Genomic DNA, 18255 nt, shown 5'->3' on the forward strand with positions numbered 1-18255 from the left:
TACCACTATGATTTCTGCAGCTGATGAAGTATTAAACATTTCAGGCTGCTCATTATGAGTGTGCAGGTAGGGAGAGAGACATCAACATGAAGAGTAGCGCTGGCTGAGCATAATTTCACCTGATACAGATGCACCCGTTCAATATTTTAGTTCAAATGACACCAACAGGAACCATTTTAAGTTAAGTCAGAATATAGTTACATGTAAACAGAAGTAAAATTATCTATGTAACATGTTATGATAGCTTAACAATGGGTGAACAAATGGCTTCAGAGAGGCCAGTGCCTTTTGTGAAGAGCATGTTGGGAGTGGGATTCTTTCCTGCTCAGATTAAGATCCCATCCCTTTCCCTCACTCTATAAAATATCAATCTCTTTCTATATAAAATAGAGATGTTTTGGAGTGATGTTTGAATATTCCTGGATAAAAGATCTATTGTGGGCCAAATACATCACGAAGAGCAACTTTTCCAGCATCTCCTTCACTCTTTGGGTTTAAAAGGTGTTTTCTTTCCTTCATATTCCCCTACTTGCCATCTTCATTCTGCATGGCTCTCTGGTGCTGCCAGCAGCTTTCAGGGGAGTTTAAGTTCAGGAGTTGTTAACAGAGCAGGTGCTGTATTTGCTTTCATGTGCAAATCAAAAAAAAAAGGGGTGAACATGGAGCCACCCCTTGAGAGGAAACAGCTGTCAGAGAAAAAACCAGGAGGTTTAAAGGAGGGTACAGAGCAGAAAGGGAGAGGCAGGTGTTTGGCAAGGGCAGGAAGGAAGGTGGCAAGTGGCACGGTGGGAAAGTAGAAACTGATTTCATTTCATCTGCAAAATCTGTCACCACTGGGAACGGGAAAATGAAATCCTGCAGTCTTCAGGCAGGAAGACTTCCACACCACCACGTCTGGCCTCTTTAATTCCCCAGGCACAAGCCAGCTTAGCTCTGTGTGAGCACCGTGCTTGTTTCATGCCCAAAGCAGGGCATTAGAAGTGCAAATTCTTACTTGAAACTTGAGCGCCTTCCTGTGTGTGACACAAATCATCGTGCGGCATGAAGGGTTTTCTTTAGTTTTTTACAACAATACGAGAGATGTAAAGGGTTTATTTATCTTGTCTCTGCCTGTCGTCTTCCTTTGTGAGACGTAACAGCTCATGTAGTTTTAAAATTAATTGCATATAGCTCATTTTCTGTTTAAATGTTCTGTATGAAACGCACCTAGCAGTGACAGCAGACGCTGTGCAAGCCCCGCAGCAGTAACGTGGCTTTGCTGTGGCCCGTGCCACCCGCAGCCGCCTGTGATGTATGGGAAGGTGCGACTGGACTGTTGCGGGGCCAGGGAAGAGCGGCGGGCTTTGGAGGGAGCCCGTATCTCCGAGGTGCGCGCCCGGCCGGGCTGTGGCGGGCCGCGGGCGCCGTGCCGGGGGCGCTGCCCGGGTGCGGGGCGGTGCCGGGGGCGGGCTGCCCGCCGCGGCACCTGCCGGGGCCGGCCGGAGGCGCCCTCGCCCGGCGCGGCTGCGAGCGCGGAGCCGGCCGCGCCCCGGGGCACGGTGAGTGCGGGCGCTGCGGGAGGAGCGCGCCGGCGGCGGGGATGCGCGGGATGTGCGGGGCTGGGGGGGACGAGACCGGCCTGATGGGGCTGCTGGGGTGCGGGGCAGGCGCGCTCCTGCTCCTGAGGCCGGGATAACAAAAGGCGGCGGCCCCGCAGGCTCCGGCGGAGTCTCCCGGAGAAGGGCGCCTGCCCCCTCCCCTTCCAGCTTCTTGTTCGGTGTTTTCGGGGCTTCTGGATGCTGGGAAGAAGCAGTCGGGGAGGGAAGCGGTGTAGGGTGAGACCCCGCCGTGCCGCGCTTCCCCCGTCCGTATGCGAAACTCATTACTCGGAGGGTTCTCCAGGTGCCAGTTAAACGCCGTCGGTGTGCTGCGATTGCCCGGACGCGTCTGGAGCTGCATCATCCCCTGTCCGGCTGCGGGGCTTGAGGCTCCCTTTACTGCTCGTTTCGTGTGCGCTCTCACCGTGCTACATGTTTTAGTAAGCAGTGTAGTGTTCCTGCGGGGAGTTCTGCTGGCAGGCACCTTGCAACGAGATACCGGGACTGAAGCTGAGAAGTTTTATCACCTGGTTGCAATGACCCACAGACTTCTTAAAAGGGATAAGAAGAGAATTATATTCAAATGTAACACTATTAGCCAGCATTTTTCTTTGTAAATTTGGGATAAATGGGATCCACAGACCTCATTTGCCTTCACTCCAACTTTCTCCCCTACTTCTTCTGCCCACGAGGTCCAAAGGTCTGCTTTTCTCATTCTCTGCTGTAATGCTTTTTAAATCCTGATCTCTGTATGTTGTTCTGCCTAAAAAAAAAAACACCCTTAAATTTAGTTGGCTTTAGGTGCCACCAGCAGCACCCATTGAAATACATTCATTTCTCATCCCAGCCTGAGCCATCTTTATCCCAGTCAGCAGAGGGGTGAAGCTCAGCAGCTGGCTGTGTTTGCTCAGCCGTGGGGGCCTGACTCTGCTCCTGCAAGGTGCTTTTCCAGACTTTCCTCAACACCAGCAGAAAAAAAGGTAGGGAAAAACCAATGCCCTAAAAGTGCTTTGACTGAGAGAGGTGAAGTCCAGGCCAGCCTACAAGTGGGAGAGGGAGGGGTGCTCTGCACGTCCATTATGTGGGGATTTAGAGGATTGAGAGCTTGTTGGCCCACATTAAATGGTGCTTGGCACCTCTGGTTCTTTAATCGAAGAGGGAAGTTCAGTTCGACTGAAATCAGGATTACTGTAAATTTTAAGGGAAAGTTCATTTAATAATCACAGAAGCTTATCTTCCAGAGGTCAGCAGGCCAGAAGTTTAACTGTAAAACATTGCTCAAAAGGCAATAAGGACATAAAAGACAAGCTGTAGCCTACTTGGCACTGCTCTGCAGAGAGGGCTGCTGCCGTGGCACGTGGGAGCCCTGTCTCTGGGAGACAGGCAAGCTGTGGTCCTGCAGCAGCCAGGGGCCTCCTCAAATGCCCCTGTGTTCAGCAGGCCTGAAGAGATTTTTTATGAGAATAAAGGCAGGGTGATGTAGAGCCCTTCTCCCTCTGTAGAGTATCCAGCTCGTGGCAGCAGTGGGAGAAAAGCTGAGCTTTAGCAGGAGGATGCATCAGTGAGCAGGTGGACATGGGAAAACTGGAGAGGGAAGAGTGGTGATGGGGAAAACATCCTTCCTGCATTTGTTTCGTTAGGGAGGAGACCCTGCTTTAATGTCAGCCCCCTGGTGAGCAACCGTCCTTCACTTGGTGTTTGCAGAGCAGCTGGCATGGTGTGGCCTGGTCCATCCCATCCCTGGCCTTCTTCACCCCAGCAGCAGTGTAAGTAAATAACGCAGGAGGATATGACATCAAACAGGGTGTTTTATAGTGCCCTGTGTGATTCCCACTGGGCTAACATTTGTTCAGGCCCAGAGTGACTGTGGCTGCCGCTGGCAAGCTGCTGGACCTTAATGGGTGTGGAGTGGAGAATGGCTCATGGTCAGCAGGATCAGGCTGTAGCCACAGCATCTTAAGGTGCACCCTACTCAGGGTGCTCCAGTCAGCGGGAGAGAAAACCTGTGTGTTTGAAACCATGGTTTAGGAGGTTGTTCCCAAGTTTAACTGCAGCGAAAGCTTGGCTACCCCTGATGTGCTGCATTGCTGCGTGCTTGCCTCTGCTCAGATGAGAGCCACTTCCCTAATCCTTTACATTTGAGTTGCACCAGGGCTCGAATTAGTGGCAGTGTCCTTGGGTTTAAAGAAGGATGAGGAATTTCAGTCATCAGTTGTTCGTGAGGGAGGGGGATTGGCTGGGTTTTTGATGTAGCAGTAGCTGCTGTATTGGCTCAGTTCTAGAGGTTGGGATCAGAAGGGTAAATTTATGCCTTTGAAAGAGGAATTTGATGGAAATGAAACCAGCCCACTTCACCCTGATTAGATTTCATCATGTTGCGCCTTCAAAATGCCTTCAGCATCCTGGCAACAAGGGCAGAGACTTGAGAAACATCCAAAAGTTAAAAGGACACAGTTCCTATGAATTATCAGCATGTCTGTTATTTAAAAAAAAATCTCATCTTTACTATTCTTTCAGCAACTCAAAACGGTGTTGTAGAACAGTATTCAGGGAGACAATAAAAATAGCCAGGCCAAGTGCTCTCCAGCAGTGACCTGATCCTCTGTGTGCTGCAGAGGACACAGATTCCTTTGCACTTACAGACGGGCTCCAGGCTGGAGACAGACTCCATTTCAGCCTAATTTAAGCAAAGGACGTGATGGTAACTGGTGGCCAGTACAGTTACAGTGGGGACAGGGCCCCCGTGCTCCATGGCATCCTCATCATGCTATGGCAGCTTAAATTTCCCTGGGTAGGTGGGAGCAAATACGTGCTCTAGTGAGGCACAGCTCTAAAAACTCAGCTACAGCCCTGGTGGAAATATCAAGCCTGGGGTGTGTTTGTCCAATGCTCTGTTTTCCCATGCAGGCTAGGGAGAGGTAAATGGCCTATACCACCCCCCAGGGGCAGAAATGATCTGCAGGGAGAAGGAGAAGCTGAGATATTTGAAGTGACTCTTGCAGCCAGGGTGAAATCATGGTTTGATTTGTTTGTCTTCCTGTGCAGACATTGTTTGCCTAGGAGCCCACTCACTCCTGGCTAGAGTGCTTAATTCCCTGCAGGCCAGACCTTGGATGGATCTGCTCTGTGTTGGGGAGGGAGTGGTTAAGCCAGGCCAGAGAGAGGTGTGTGTTGAGAGGTGGATTGAAAGGGAAGGGTTTTATGGGCCCCAGTGGCTCTGTTGTGAAGGATGCCAAGCCTCCAGGCTGGAAACTGGGGACTATCACTGTTGAAGCAAAAAGGGAGCTTAGTTTCTAAGTGGCCTCTGAGTTTACTACCTTGTTTGTGTCAAAGGTTTGTGGGGGTGATACTGATTAATGTCATGTCCTTTCCCCAAGTCTGTCTCTTCCCTTCCTCTTCCATCTCACCAGACTCAGCCTGACACTGTTTATTAGGCCACTTGTCCCTGATTTGTGAGGAGTAAGTGTTGACACTGATGGCTGCTTAATAGGCTTTGGGTTTGCTGCTTTCTCTCCAAACATTTTGGCACTTGTGACTTGAATTTGTGTTTGGAATTGGCTCCACCAAGGTTTCATTTTGGGAGGGGTGTTGGTAATGACAATGGCCACAGTGTGTGCTGTGTACCAGGAGAGGCTGGGAGTGGGGATGTGTGTTGCTCCCCTTTTTCCTGTTGATATGCAGAGATTTCCAGGCTGTGACTCCAAATCACTGCATGTCCCTAATGAAGGTGTGGCTTCCTTTGAGAAGGTGCTGCTGTTCCCACTGAGGAAGAAGAGTTTTTGATGTCTTGTTAACCTGTAACTGCTGCGAAGGCCTCAGGTCAGACTGCCACTTGGCAGTGCTGTGAGTGCTCCTCTCTGTTCTTCCTCAGTGTGCTTGGGGGTGGCTCCTCCAAGGACATGCAGCTCATGCTGTTGCAGAGTGCTTGGAGTGCTTGGGTTTTTAAGATGGGTCTGAAGTGAGGAAAGTCCCATTAAAAGCTGATGGGCACTTAGGCTATGTGGGCTTTTCTGGGTTTCCCAAGAGCAGGATCATCAGACCAAGATGCAGCAGACAGGGTGATGGGAAGAGTTTTCCTGCTGGCAGGGCACATGGAAGAGGTCCCACACCCAGGGTTGTGTACAGGAAGAGTGCTCATGGTATCTCCTCAGCAAAAGGATGGCAGATAATTCCTAATGCTGGTAAAATGTCTCCCTGCTGTGGGGGAGTGGAGTCAGGAGGGCCAGTTGCTCCTTTGGGGGAGTATGTGTGAGAACAACAGGGATACACTGAGACATGGGACCAGGCGAGAGGGGCCAAGGATTCCTCCCTCATCTCCTGCTCCTTGTCATAGTTGCAGCCCTCATCTTTTTCCAAGCTCATCTCTGCCAGATTGGAAGATGCTAAAAATATTTGGAGTGACGAACAGATATTTATTGGCTTAGCAGCCAGCATTTCTGTCACTTGCCTTGGGCTCTCTCACTGAGCTGGCCAAGTCCTCATCTCCTTACTCAATCTATCATCACTTCTTACTCGGGCAAATCTCCTGCTGAAATCCCCAGGAAGTAAATGGAATGCTGTGTTGAGTAAGGTGTTCAGGAATTTGTCCAGGAAGAGGTTGGCATGTGGGATGGAGAAGCAGCTCATAAGGAGTAGCTCATATTCTGGGGATTAGGCATTGCTACACTTCTGAAGGTGATTTAGACCTGTACACTCCCCGTCAAGTAACTGCAATTAAGATCTGCAATACCAGGAAGCACTGCAGATAATCAGGTTAGAGAGAGCTGAGAGACAGCTCAGCTGCTGCAGACCTGAGTTCTTGGTGCTGAGTGTCCACTGTGCCTGTGATAAATGAGTGTAAGGCTTTCTTCTGCCCTCTCTGAAGAGATGCTCACATTGTCACTCCATTAGTACAGATCACTGAGACCAGCTTTCAGAAAGCAACTGAGCCACTGTTGCTTCACTTTGGTACCATCCTTATTTCCATAGGAGAGCTGCTGGGCTAAAATTTCAGGGTGTGTTCCTTAAAGTGCAAGGTGTCACCAGTGCAGGCAAGAGAGATCCAGCTGTGCTGGCAGAAGAGATTAATGTCCCACTTGCTCATAGTGCCAGAGACCTCATCCATCTGCCACTGGAACAGTTCCTGTAAGCACTCCCTTAAGCTTTAGCTTTAAACCATTTAAATTGTTGGTCTGGACTGACCTAGTTTGGTTTGTATGGAACGTATTAGGAGCTGCACCAGCAGATGCAGCCTAGTCCCAGCTTCAAGCCTCTGGTGGAAAAACTTCCCAGTGAAAGCTGGGCTTGCCTTTCAGGTCTCAGGTGGGACACCCCTTGCCTGACATTCAGCCAGCCCTAGGATGGCCCTTTTGTAGCTGGAAAACATCTCTATTCTGAAGGGTGAGTGTAAAAACAGTAACTGTGGGGAAATACCTTCTGCTGATTGCATCTCTTGCTGTGAACATAGCTATTATTTCAGCATGGAGGGCTTGTGGGCTTTTCCTATGGAATCATTTTAGTTCTCAAATCCTGAAATGGAAACTAATCCTTAGGTTATATGAGTATGACTTTGCCTTCCTCCTTGTTTTGCTGCTTTTCTTTGTAGGAGCTGCAGTTACATTTTTTGTTTTGCTTATGCTTGTCCTTTAGAGCTAGCTTGTGCTTCGTAATGTAAGAGAAGTTAAATATTATCATTTATCAGGACTTTAGATCCATCCACATGATTCAGTGTGGGGACACCCCAGAAGCTGTCAGGATGCTGATTTACCTGTGTGTGGTGGCCATGGCCCTTACAGGGACAGGTTAAAGACCCTCCTGCTTGCTTGAGCAGTGCCATGCATCATCTTCATCTCAGGCACCTCTGCCCGACAGATCTGATGCACAACAGAGAGCTGTTTTATGGCCAGGACTGAAGGATTGTTCCTCACAGCCTCCTGGTCCTGAACAGCTGGTGAGGAGAGGGGATTCTCTGGTTCCCTAAGCTGATCCTGCACTGTTCCCAAACTTCAAGAGATGCTTGGCAATGGTCAAGAGCAAGAATATAAGATAGTCCTGTTAGCTGTGGGGTAGAAAAGAATGAAGCTGTCATTCTCTGTGGTTTTACTCCTGTCTTGATACAATTAGTAGGTAGATCTGTTTTTGAGAGGGTTAAAGCTCTCTGAGCACAAGGTGTAGGAAAGCATTTCGTGTGCAGGTAGAGTTGGGGTGCAGGATGGATCACACACCACTGTTTTGACAGACCAAAATAGTTGTCACCTCTCAATTGTGTCCTCCTGAGAAGGTGAGATCTCCCCTCAGCAGGCAAGGTGCTGGTCAGTACTGCTTTAGAGTCCTTTGCTTCCATTGAACTTCATCCCAGATTAGAACTTCAGAGAACTGAGCCACAGTCCAGGGAAGATCAGGGCCAGAGCTGCACGGAGCACACTTTGGGAACAGGCTCTCTGGGTGGTACTGGGGCACAAGCAGCAAGCTGTGGTGGATTATAACTGTGAAGCACTGTTACAAACAGCCAGGAATTCACTGGGGATAAAAGCTCATGCCTGAGCCCTGCTGGTCCTTCCTTGCAGCCAGGACCCAGGTGGTTTGGCAGGGAGCTGTGCGCTCAGCGCTGGCTGGGCAGCACAGAAAGGACTGTGGCTGCGGGGCTGCGTGCCCAGCTGCCTCCCAGGGCCAACTGCTCATGCAAAGCAGGGGAGGCCCCCATTCTGACAGCGTGGATTTAGGGTGCCTTTAGAGGGGTGGCGGTCTTCGGGTCGAGGTCTGGGTGCAGTGGAATGCTCATTGTCAAAGCTAAAGACCAAAGGGAACGCTGCATATTGTGGGCGCAAATGCAGCTGGCACGAACCAAAAATGTGCATGTGAGTGCCTTTCTAAGTACCCAGTAATCCTCCAGGGCAAAACGGGGATTAGGGCTCTCTCGCAGACAAAGAGGGAGTTCATTTTCTCAAAGATCCCTTGGCCAATGAAGTGAGGAACCCCAATGAATGCCAGGGCTCCTTTCAGCTCTCTGCTTGCAAACAGGTAGGGCGCCGGAGCAGCTGGTTTGTGTGGGGCTGTGCAAACACAGCGCGGCCAGATTGTGGGATTGGGGTCAGGTCAGCTAAAACCCGTGCGGTCCCAGAGAAAAGGGGAAGCCAGAGAAATGCTGGACAAGTAGGACTAGACAGTGTTGCACAGCGAAAACGTGGTCTCCATTCTTCAGATTTTTTCTCGGTGGACCTGAAGGTCAGCGCTCATTGAGGTTGTTTAAGTTGGAGTTGCCTGAGTGAAGAGCTCTCCGAGGAGGAAAGCTGTGAGTCTGGATTAATTCCAGGTGACTTCTCAGCCTCTGTTGCTTTGCCCTGAAATTCTGCGTGCTCGGAATCTCCAGTAGGAGCCGTTAGATTGAAAGTAATGGGTGCCTGAATGGGGGATGTATCCATCTAAAATTGGCCATCCTGTGATTTCTTTAATTTGCCTCCAAGCAATGGCCTGTGCAGGTAGAAAGCACAAGCCGCTCTGCACTGTTCCTGGCAAAATTCTTCTTTTCCCTTTTGGGGATTGGCACAAAGATCAGCTCTAGTAATCCTGGTTTACCAGATATCAGGGTGGATGTGCCTGTGATGTGTACAGAAAATGTGCATTAAGTAGTCCTGTTTCTTAGAAGCAGCAGGCAGCAACACTGTGAATGCATTTGGGTTGCGTGGGTTTTTGTTTTTTTTCCTGAGCTTTACTGACCCATCTGAGTCCTACACATGGATATTATTGTTTCTACCTGAGAACTTGGATCTTGCTACAGATCTCTGGAAAGAGTATTTAATTCAGTCCCAAGATTCATGTGCTCAACAAGCCTTATTGTGATTTCAAATTCTGTCTTGTTCTGCTTAGGATGAAAATGTGCTTCCAGGAGTTACACAGGTGGAGCCTGTTGTGCTCTGGATTAATGAACCAGACTTGAATTCCTCATGTGCCTAATTAAGACTGTGCAGTACCTGGCTGTTTCCCATCTCAGGTGAATGTCCTAAGTCATGAGCTAGAGGTTTTACCCAGGGACTGAGACATTTTCTGGCAAAAGTTTTACAGGTTATTAGTGTGAGGTTTCAGTGCAATTTATCATTTTTTTTCCATGAAGAACAGTTTTGTCCACGTGTTTCTAGCTGGTCTTGGTGTAGCTCTGGGGTCCTGTGAGCAGAGTAACAAACCTGTGCAGGCCTTGCTGCTAACAGGAGAGCACCTGGGCCTTAGTGCTCTGACACACGGGGCACTTGCAGTGCAGCTAAAGGAGATTCTGGGAGCGTGACAGAGATGTGGATTACAGGCTATTTCTGGAGCAGCCACGGGAGGTAACAAAATAAGAAATACGTAAGCAATGCTGTCTTTTCACTTCAGGCGGAGCGGGAGGATCTGCCAAGCAGCATGGCCACAGCCAAGGTCGGTGCCTGGGATGTGTGGCCTCTCCCTGACAGCATGGAGGAGACAGGAGGCCTTGCTCTTTGCAGGAGATGGGGGCCTGCATGGAGGTTTGCATTCCCAGGGAGATTCCGGCTCATGAGCTGCTGAGAGCTTGCCTGGGGGTGAGGATAGCCAGAGGTGAAGCTGCCCAGCTCTCCTTATGTCACTGGGCTGAGCTGGGGATCTCAGGCTGCCTGTGACATTGTGTAACGTGGGGTGCCATGAGGATAAACCTGCAGCATTAACTCCTTGGGCTCCTTCCTGCCTGTCAGAGCCCAGCTAGGCTTTGCTGCTGCTTCCCTGTATTTTTGTGTCTGGATGTTCTGTGGACTCTGTGTACTGGAGGTGGGTTTCCTCTTAGCTTCTCATTTAGGACAAAGGGAAGAATATCAGGAAATGCCTACAAATAGCTGTAGAATTTGGAAGAAGAGTTCCTTGCTTTAATCTCTGCTTCAAAAGCATTGTTGTGTGAGCACCTCTGTTTCTAGGATAGCTCTTAATTCTGTCAGTGGTTACAAATACTCCTGTTGATCCCAAATTATTTAAAAATGAGAATTCAATCTCCATCCTCTCTTCTAGAACAACACTGGATTTAGAGGTAACAAGATACTAAAAATTACTAAACATGTTAACATTTGGGGATTGGATCCTCTGGGACTCAGGTCATCTATTACTGTGGCAGCAAACCAGGTATTGGTTTAAGCTCAGTAATCATGGCTTCAAGAGGTGGAACTATTAAAAATACCTCTTCTGAATTTTTAAAAAAAAAAGTTAATAATTTCTAGACATAGGTCCATGTGCTGTTTATGGCATATCCTAGACTCATCCCTGGAACTACAGGCAGCTAAGCCAAAAGTACAGGATGGTAGTGCAGCCAGAAGAGCTGTAATGCTGTTGTCCAGGAAAAGAAATGCTATGAGCAGACAAAGCTGGGTTTGTGCCACTTCCCTGTGCAAAATCTGTCTCCTCTCTGGGAATTACAGCCAGGCAGCTGAGCTTGCACTGCATCATTTCCTCAGTGAGAGCAGTGATTTATGCTGCTGCCATTACTCAGGGAACTATTGTTATGAAACATGGGGTTTAATTAATTAAGAATATGATCTCTGCGGACTCAGATAATTGCCGGGAGAGCTGCTGGGCAGAGGCACCCACCCACACTTTCTGTCCAGGCTGGCTTTAGAAAACCAGTCTGTGTTGGAATGTGAAGGTTGTAAATAAGGATAAGGAAGACTGAAGAAAGTGAGGAGGAAGAGCCAGGAGCCCAAAAGGTTAAGATAAGTGCTGTGAAACGTTCCAAGCATGCAGGTAATGGGAGGTCAGCACGGGAGGCAGATAAGATGGCCAGAGGAGCAGAGTCAGCCCTGCTCAGTGGCAAAGGGTCTCCCTAAGACAGCAACTGAATTCTGCAGGGACTGGGGCAGCTCAGGAAGGCCATGAGGCATCAGGGCAGCCACTGGCAAACCAGTCTTATGGGGAGCTGATTAATATAAAATCAGGCCACCCATGTGTTCTTGAAGAGCTCTGAGGAAGGTGGTGAAAAGTAGGGAGAGGTTCACAGATGCCTGCTGTGGAAAGGCTGTGCTGGCTGTGTGGGGAGAGAGGGATGTGGGGTCAGGAGGTGCTGCCTTTCTTCTGGAGGGGGCACTGAAACTTCTGAGGGAGGTTTTCCTTGAAAAAAGCCCTTCATCTCTAGCACTGTATTCTTTCACTGTCAAGCAAGCAGTAAGGAAAAAATCCAAGGAGGCTGTATTTTTAGATGAGGGAAAAACTGGGCTGAGGGTACTCCTGGACATGTGTGGTTTTAAATACCAAAGGCACCATGGAAGCAGTGAGTATAAATAACAATTCATAATTAAATACTAACTTTGCTGAAAAGGGAAGATTTCAGAGGCAGCTGCCTGCCTCAGGTGGGAGGTAAAGGAGTTTTAAATAGACTGTGTGTGCTGGGTTTCCTGTCTCCCACTTGAGAGCTTTAGAAACAACACGATAACAAAAGGAACAACTGCAGGCCCCTCCTTGCCAGGGATACTTTTTAGCTGTGGAATTGTGAGGCCCTTTGCAACATCCCAAAATAAAATGCAGCCCCAGGCTTTAAGAGCATCCCATCCGGCAGGGTGCTGCCACAGGGAGCTGGAGAGCTGTCCTAGGGCAGCTGGAGCTTTGGGAGAAGGTCCACTCTAAGGAGAAGGTGTGAGGACAGCCAAGAGGAAAGGTAGGCTCTCAACACCTTTGCACAAGAGTGGCTGTCTCCATTTATGGTGGGAGAAGTGTCTTGATAGGGATTAACAGCCTCCTGGCTGTTAGACTGAGCTGTTTTAGAAATGCTGAAGAGAAGGTTCTGGGATAAGCAGCCAGGTGAGGCAGAAGGCTGCAGGGGAAGGACAGGTGCTGGGCTTGGGGTGGTGTTTGGAGAGGTGTCCAGCCCTGCAGCCCTGCTGGCCTCAGCTCTTCTCCCTGTCCTGCCAGCCCTGCTTTCCCAGGGGACACCCTGCATGGGCACCCTCCCTCTGGTGTGCTCTGGCCTGATGTGGCTCTGCTTCCCAGGTGGAGGGATCCTCCTCTCTGTTCCCCACTGGGCCTGATTCATGTTGTTGTTTCTAGTGGCTGATTAGTTTTCAGTGTCTTACTGAGCCTGCCATGCACCACAGAGCTCTGCAATTACTGTTTTTTAAGAGGCTCGGGAAAAACTCCCGTTGCATTTCCTGTTCCCAGCAGCACCTCCGGAGCCCATGGAGACACTAATTAATGTCTTTGTGAGGAAAAACCCCAAAGCTATGCATGCTGGCAAGCACGGGGTGCTCCAGTGAGGGGGAACACCCAGGCTGCTGAGGGACTCACTCAGAAAGCTCTGCTCTCAGCAGTTTGGATCCTGTAGTGTCTCTTGCTTTCTTAGCATCCTTCAAAAGTTGTTTTTTCTTTTAAAAAAATAAGGGAAATGAGCCTAAGTGCTGAAAGATCACTAGGCTGTGGTTCCTGGGGAGCTGCAGACACTTGCTACCCCTTTCTATCAGTTCCTCAGGCTGCTGCTGACTCTTTTCTTGGCACAGGGGCAATTTCCCAGCCCTGCATACTGTCACTGGTTCCCTCAGAGACAGCTGGCTGGAGAGAAGGCACGAGCAGCTTTCCCCACTGCAGGAGAACTGCTGTGGTGTGGCCTGGCCAGAGCCAAGCTCTGCTCTTCAGGAAACAAGCAGGGAAGCACAGGGCTCTGGCCTCCAAACGCTGAAGCTGTGAATATATTCTGTTCACAAAATTGCACGGGTAAATTATTTATATGCAATCTTTTAAATCCTCATCTGCTGCACACCCTCTGTCCTTTCCGTGTCTTGCAGTGAAATCTCCTCTGGAAGTTGCTAAATTTTTTGTGCTAAGCTTGGTGATCAAAGAGAATTAGAACGTTTAAGGATATTGGCACTTCCAGGGCTGCAGTAAAGGAGATTGTGCTCCTGGTGTACAGTGAGACTGGAGTGGGAGCAGGGAAGGGAAACTTTCAAGATTTATCGGAGATTTGACATCATCTCAGAGGAGAGGATTGGCAGAGACAAAGCAGGACGGGATTTGGCACATGGCAAGAAAAGGCAGCCAAGGCAGGATTTGGGGTAAAAATTGGATGAAGATAAGCAGCGTGAGCGGGAAAAAAAAAAAAAAAAAAAAAAAAAGCCGTTCCGGAGCAGTCGCTTTCCCTAACGTAGGTGAAAGTGCTGCCCGCTTCCCCGCTGTATCTCATCCGCAGCAGAGGCTTAACATTCCTGGGCGGCACGTGGGGCGGGGGAGCGCCGGCCGGACACAGACACCGCTCTCTCACCGCCGTGGCATCCGAGCCATCTCAGCCATCCAGAGCCCCAGATGCGGCATGTGCGCCCTGCGCACAGCGAGAGGCGATTCCGGCTTGTCCCGGGCCAGGAGAGGCGCAGGGCGCTGTTCGGCCGCGCTTCTATTCGGCCTGCGGCTTCCTTGGGCCAGCCGGAGTTTCAGATCGCCTCTGCGCTTCAGGGCTAAAAGGGAGCGAGTGGGAGCAGTGGAACGTTCCAGGGGAAAGGAGGGGGCTGCAGCGATGGTTGCACCGTGTTTGTGTGACTTGGAGCAGGGTAAATAAGTGTTTGCTGACTTTGTGGAAATATCAGTAAAGGGTTAGGACAGGTTTCTCTTTTTCCCTAAGATTGTTTGGCCCTTTCTCTTGGCTTCTCTCTTGAGTGTTGAGAGCATTCCCTGAGCTCTCATAAGGTGGTTACATGTGGAAAAAGTGTATCCCACAGTGGAGCCTCTGAACTCCACGCTTGGGGATTTACTGTCCCCAAATGCAGCTGCACGATGAGTTTTGTGCCGTGGGATTGAGCAGCTCCTCCAAAACACTCCTGAGGGACACTGGCAGAGCCAAGCACTGCTCAGATGAGAGAGCAACAAGGATACGCATGGCTTTCCTGCGACATGTACTTAACATGTTCTAAAAACTGCCTGATGCCTCCACCTTGCCCTCTGGGTCTGTGCATTGCCCTTTTTCCTCAAATCCCGGTGAAGTGTGTGCTAAAAGGGCTGAGGTTTTGCCTGGTGGTGTTTACATGTCCTTGCTCTCCTTTGGCAGGGACACCCATGCAGCACAGGGATGCACAGAGCTCTGTCCCAGCCCGCTCAGCCAGGACTGCGTGAGCACTGACTTCCCGCCCAGCAAAGCCGCGTGGGCAGCAGGAGTCAAGTTACGGCTGAAGACCAGGTGAGCACGTGTTTGTCTGTGTCCCTGAAACATCTGCAAGGGCAGGGTGGGAAACACTTACTGCTCTGGCATGCCTGAGGGGCACTCACGGGGAGGAGTGCTGAAATTTCCCCTCAGGAGCTTTCGTCAGTGCTGCTAAAGGTCATCAGAAATGCTGAACCGAAATATCTCCGAGGAGGCGGTGTAAATATTATCTGAATTCCCACCTTCAGGTGCCTGGCATTCCAAAATCACCTGGCTTCTTCAGAGTCTGGGAGTTTTAGTGGGAGTTTGGTATTCATGACTTCTGAGTACCTGTCTGCATTTTGGAATGATCAAATGTCTTCAGGAATCGGTTTCCTGAGCTGCTCTGGATTGGCTGGTATTGTGGCTGAGCCTGACTGCCCTCCTTTGGCCACACAGTTTAGGACCAAATCCTACAGCATTTACTCAGGCACAGCTTTTGATGGCATCAAAAGAGCCTCTTGATCAGTCAGATATAATCTGGGTGTCCTCATCGATTTTTGTGTCTCAGTCTTCTGAGATTCGTACCATGAGGTGGAAGCAGTGGCTTTTATTTGCAACATTGCATTTGGGCCAGACCTTGACTTGTTTGAAGTCAAGAAGCTATGCTGATTGCCTAGAGCTGGCCAAAATGTGCCTCAGTGCTTGTGAGTGAGCAGCTGAGAAGGGAATTCCACGTTCTGATCTTATCAGCAAGGATGCACCTCTGGAGCAACCTCCCTGACCTTAGTGGAGATGCTCCAGCTTCTGGCCACTGTAGGCAGTCATGGATGCTGACCCTGCCTGGCCTCAGAAAGAGCAGATCTTAGAGGCTGAAATACCTCCTCAAGCTGATTTGATTGAGAAGTTTATCTCTGAGTGAGGAATGGGACTCTGCATTTCCCCAGCTATGTGACCCACAAAGAATCTGGGAGAGGAGCTCCCCTACATCCACCAGCTCCCTATAACAATGAGTCATTCACCATATGCCCTCTGTAAATCCTTCTTGTCCATTGATTTAGTAGCAGATCTTCACAGGAGCTCCAAAGTTGAGCATTTCACTTGGGTAGATTTGCCTTTGTGTGCAGGGCCAATGTTTTGCTTTGCTTTTCCGGCAGTGTTGGAGGCTGTGTCTGCACATCTCAGTTTGACCCGGGCTGCAGCTTTAGTTACGAACAGGAAGCTGCTTTAATGTGTAAGAATGTGCCTGTGGGAGGGTGTTTCAGACTCAGCAGCCTTTGCTTTGGCCCAGGCAGCAGATGCAGTTCCCCAGCACATTTGACTCACCCTGTTACCCCCAAATGGGGTAACATTTAGGAGGATGTGTGCAGTTACCTCCACACATCCCCTGAAGACCCTGCTGCTCCTCTCCCACTTATCACTCCTCCAGGAGCGTTGCCTGTGTTTGTAGCCCTGCAGCTCAGAGGAGAGCCCAGCTGCAGCCTGAAGCCTTGCCCTGCACATCCCCTTGGTTACCTGCCGTGCCTCATTGGCCGTGCTGTTTGGATAATCGTTCCTGCTGCCAGCCAGTTCCTCCTAAGCACTGAACGAGGCGAGGAAAACACATTCCTTCCATTGTTTCCAAGTCTCTCCTGTTGCAAGTTGCTGTGTGTTGGATATCAGGTTGTGAAAGAATCCAAGCTATGCTTGGGTTTCTGTCTTTTAAACTAATTTACTGACTGGAGAAGAATGAGGAAAAATTATTTGAATTGAGCCCATGGGGCTGGTTCATCAGTCTGGATAAATCAATGCAGCTTTTCAGGCAGGGAAGCCACTGCAGGCTCTGGCTGCTAGGATTTTCTTTCCTTGCTCTGGGAGAGATGGTGTGAATCCCTGGAGAAGAAGGGAATAATAGTGTCCTTCTCAAACACTCTAAGTTAGTCAGCTGCTTCTTTTCCATGTCTGTTCTTTCTTCCTCTTTTTCCAGCAAAGGAAACAGAGTAAAATTAAAGAAAGAAGAAGAAAGCTGCAGAGTCTTGAACTCAGTAGCCTATGCATGGTCTAGATACCAGGGTGAAGGCTCCCCTGGCTTCTCCATGTCCAGGCTGCAGTCCTGTGGGAATAGCACAGATGGACTATCTTGGTGGCAAGCACTTCTTGAAATAGAGATCTGGAATACTCCTCGTTTTGCAATTTAAATCAAACTTAGTGTGTTGCTTGATAATGCTGTCTTCAAAATAGAAAGCTGTCAGGAGGTCCTGGGTAGGACCAAGTCCTTGAACCCAGTAATCAAGGAGAGTGAAGTTTGTATACATCACCTCTGTTCCTGTGTCTGGTTAGTGTCAGGGGATGCCAGTGGGACCCTTTCTTTGTGTAGGGAAAAGTCCTCAATGTAAATATTGCCTGTCAGCCCTGCTCTGGGGTGAAGGGCAGATGGAGCCATGGTGCACAGCCCAGCTCTGAGCCCTGCACTCTTTGTTTCCTTTGCTGGACCCTGGATAAATGCCTTTCTTGGATAAGACAGCGTGGGGGTTCCCAAAGATGTGTGATAACACAGAGGTGTGACTTGCAGGGCCAATAATCATTAATTACAATGTTTGACTGTTCCTAAGTTCAACGAAGGAGCGCCTGTTGCTCACAGCTGCCATCACCTCTGAGCAATCCCAGCACTTCCATCTGCAGCCATGGCTGAGGGCACTTCTGTCAGGAAAAGCCAATAGAAGAAAATCTGTCTCTAGACAGATGGTTGTCATCTCTGCTTCCACACAGGGATTTTCTTCCCAGTGGTATGGTGGGGAGTTTTTTCTGAAGAGTTTGTGATAGTGATGGATAGGAATTTTGAGCAGAAACCTCTGATTCCTTTCATCCTACAGAGAGACTTCAGGGAGGTTGGTACCTGTTTCCCAGTTCCCACATGGCACTCAGGGCGTGGTCTGATGCAACCCAGACATCCCCAGTGATGCTTATCAAAGAGGAAAAACAAAAGGTGTCTGACGTGTTGGCTGGAAACACCACGCAGACACAACACCTGCCTCAGCCCCTGGGAAAGGAGCTGGAGAGAGCAGTGAGGCTGGACCTGTCTGAGACAGAGCCCTCAGCTGGCCTGGATGTTTTTTTTTCTTTTTCTTTGATTTAGGATTGAGACTGCCAAAAACTGTGAGGTAGTCCACAGGGATTCACTGGGTGGGGAGTTGTCCTCTAGAAGCTGCAAAATGAAAAGCAGGTTGTGTCCTGGTATGAGAATATTGAGAATGTTGACACATTTCACCCAAGTGTTCTCAAGTGAAGGGTTTTTCAGTGTGTTTTTTACTTTGGGAAAGTTTTCACCTGAGCATTAAAGGGTGGGGGGTGTGGGCATAATTCTCCCTTTCCCCTACAGATGAGGAGACACTATTGGCCAGGATCCATGATGTGAAATATCATTTCATAGACTTCAGGTCTTTCTAATGAGTCTTCCTTTTTTTTAGTCAGACTTGTGAAGGGACAGAGCTCACTCCAGATCCTCCCTGCCCCAGAATTTCCCAGAAGGGCTCTGTGAGCCTACAAAGAGGGATTTAGTGAAAGACACACCAAGCAGACGCCATTCTGGTCCGACTCCTTTCTAATTGGCCTCGTCTGTTCTGCTTATTTTTAGAA

The 18255-nt window shown here is 49.5% G+C and overlaps 1 protein-coding gene across 4 annotated transcripts in view; it reads left to right on the top strand.

The window, feature by feature from the left end:
* Positions 1-18255, top strand: part of SHROOM3 (shroom family member 3) — a 109746-nt gene that overhangs the window by 70063 nt on the left and 21428 nt on the right. For 3 of the 4 annotated variants that reach the window (XM_056489541.1, XM_056489542.1, XM_056489544.1), the window contains one exon: positions 14569-14697. In XM_056489541.1, the coding sequence (XP_056345516.1) occupies positions 14569-14697 (129 nt within the window). Of the gene's footprint in view, positions 1-1469; positions 1539-14568; positions 14698-18255 lie in introns of those variants that run through there. The other variant, XM_056489543.1, reaches the window with a different exon arrangement.

Source organism: Oenanthe melanoleuca, chromosome 4 (assembly GCF_029582105.1).
Source record: "Oenanthe melanoleuca isolate GR-GAL-2019-014 chromosome 4, OMel1.0, whole genome shotgun sequence".
Lineage (NCBI taxonomy): Eukaryota > Metazoa > Chordata > Aves > Passeriformes > Muscicapidae > Oenanthe > Oenanthe melanoleuca.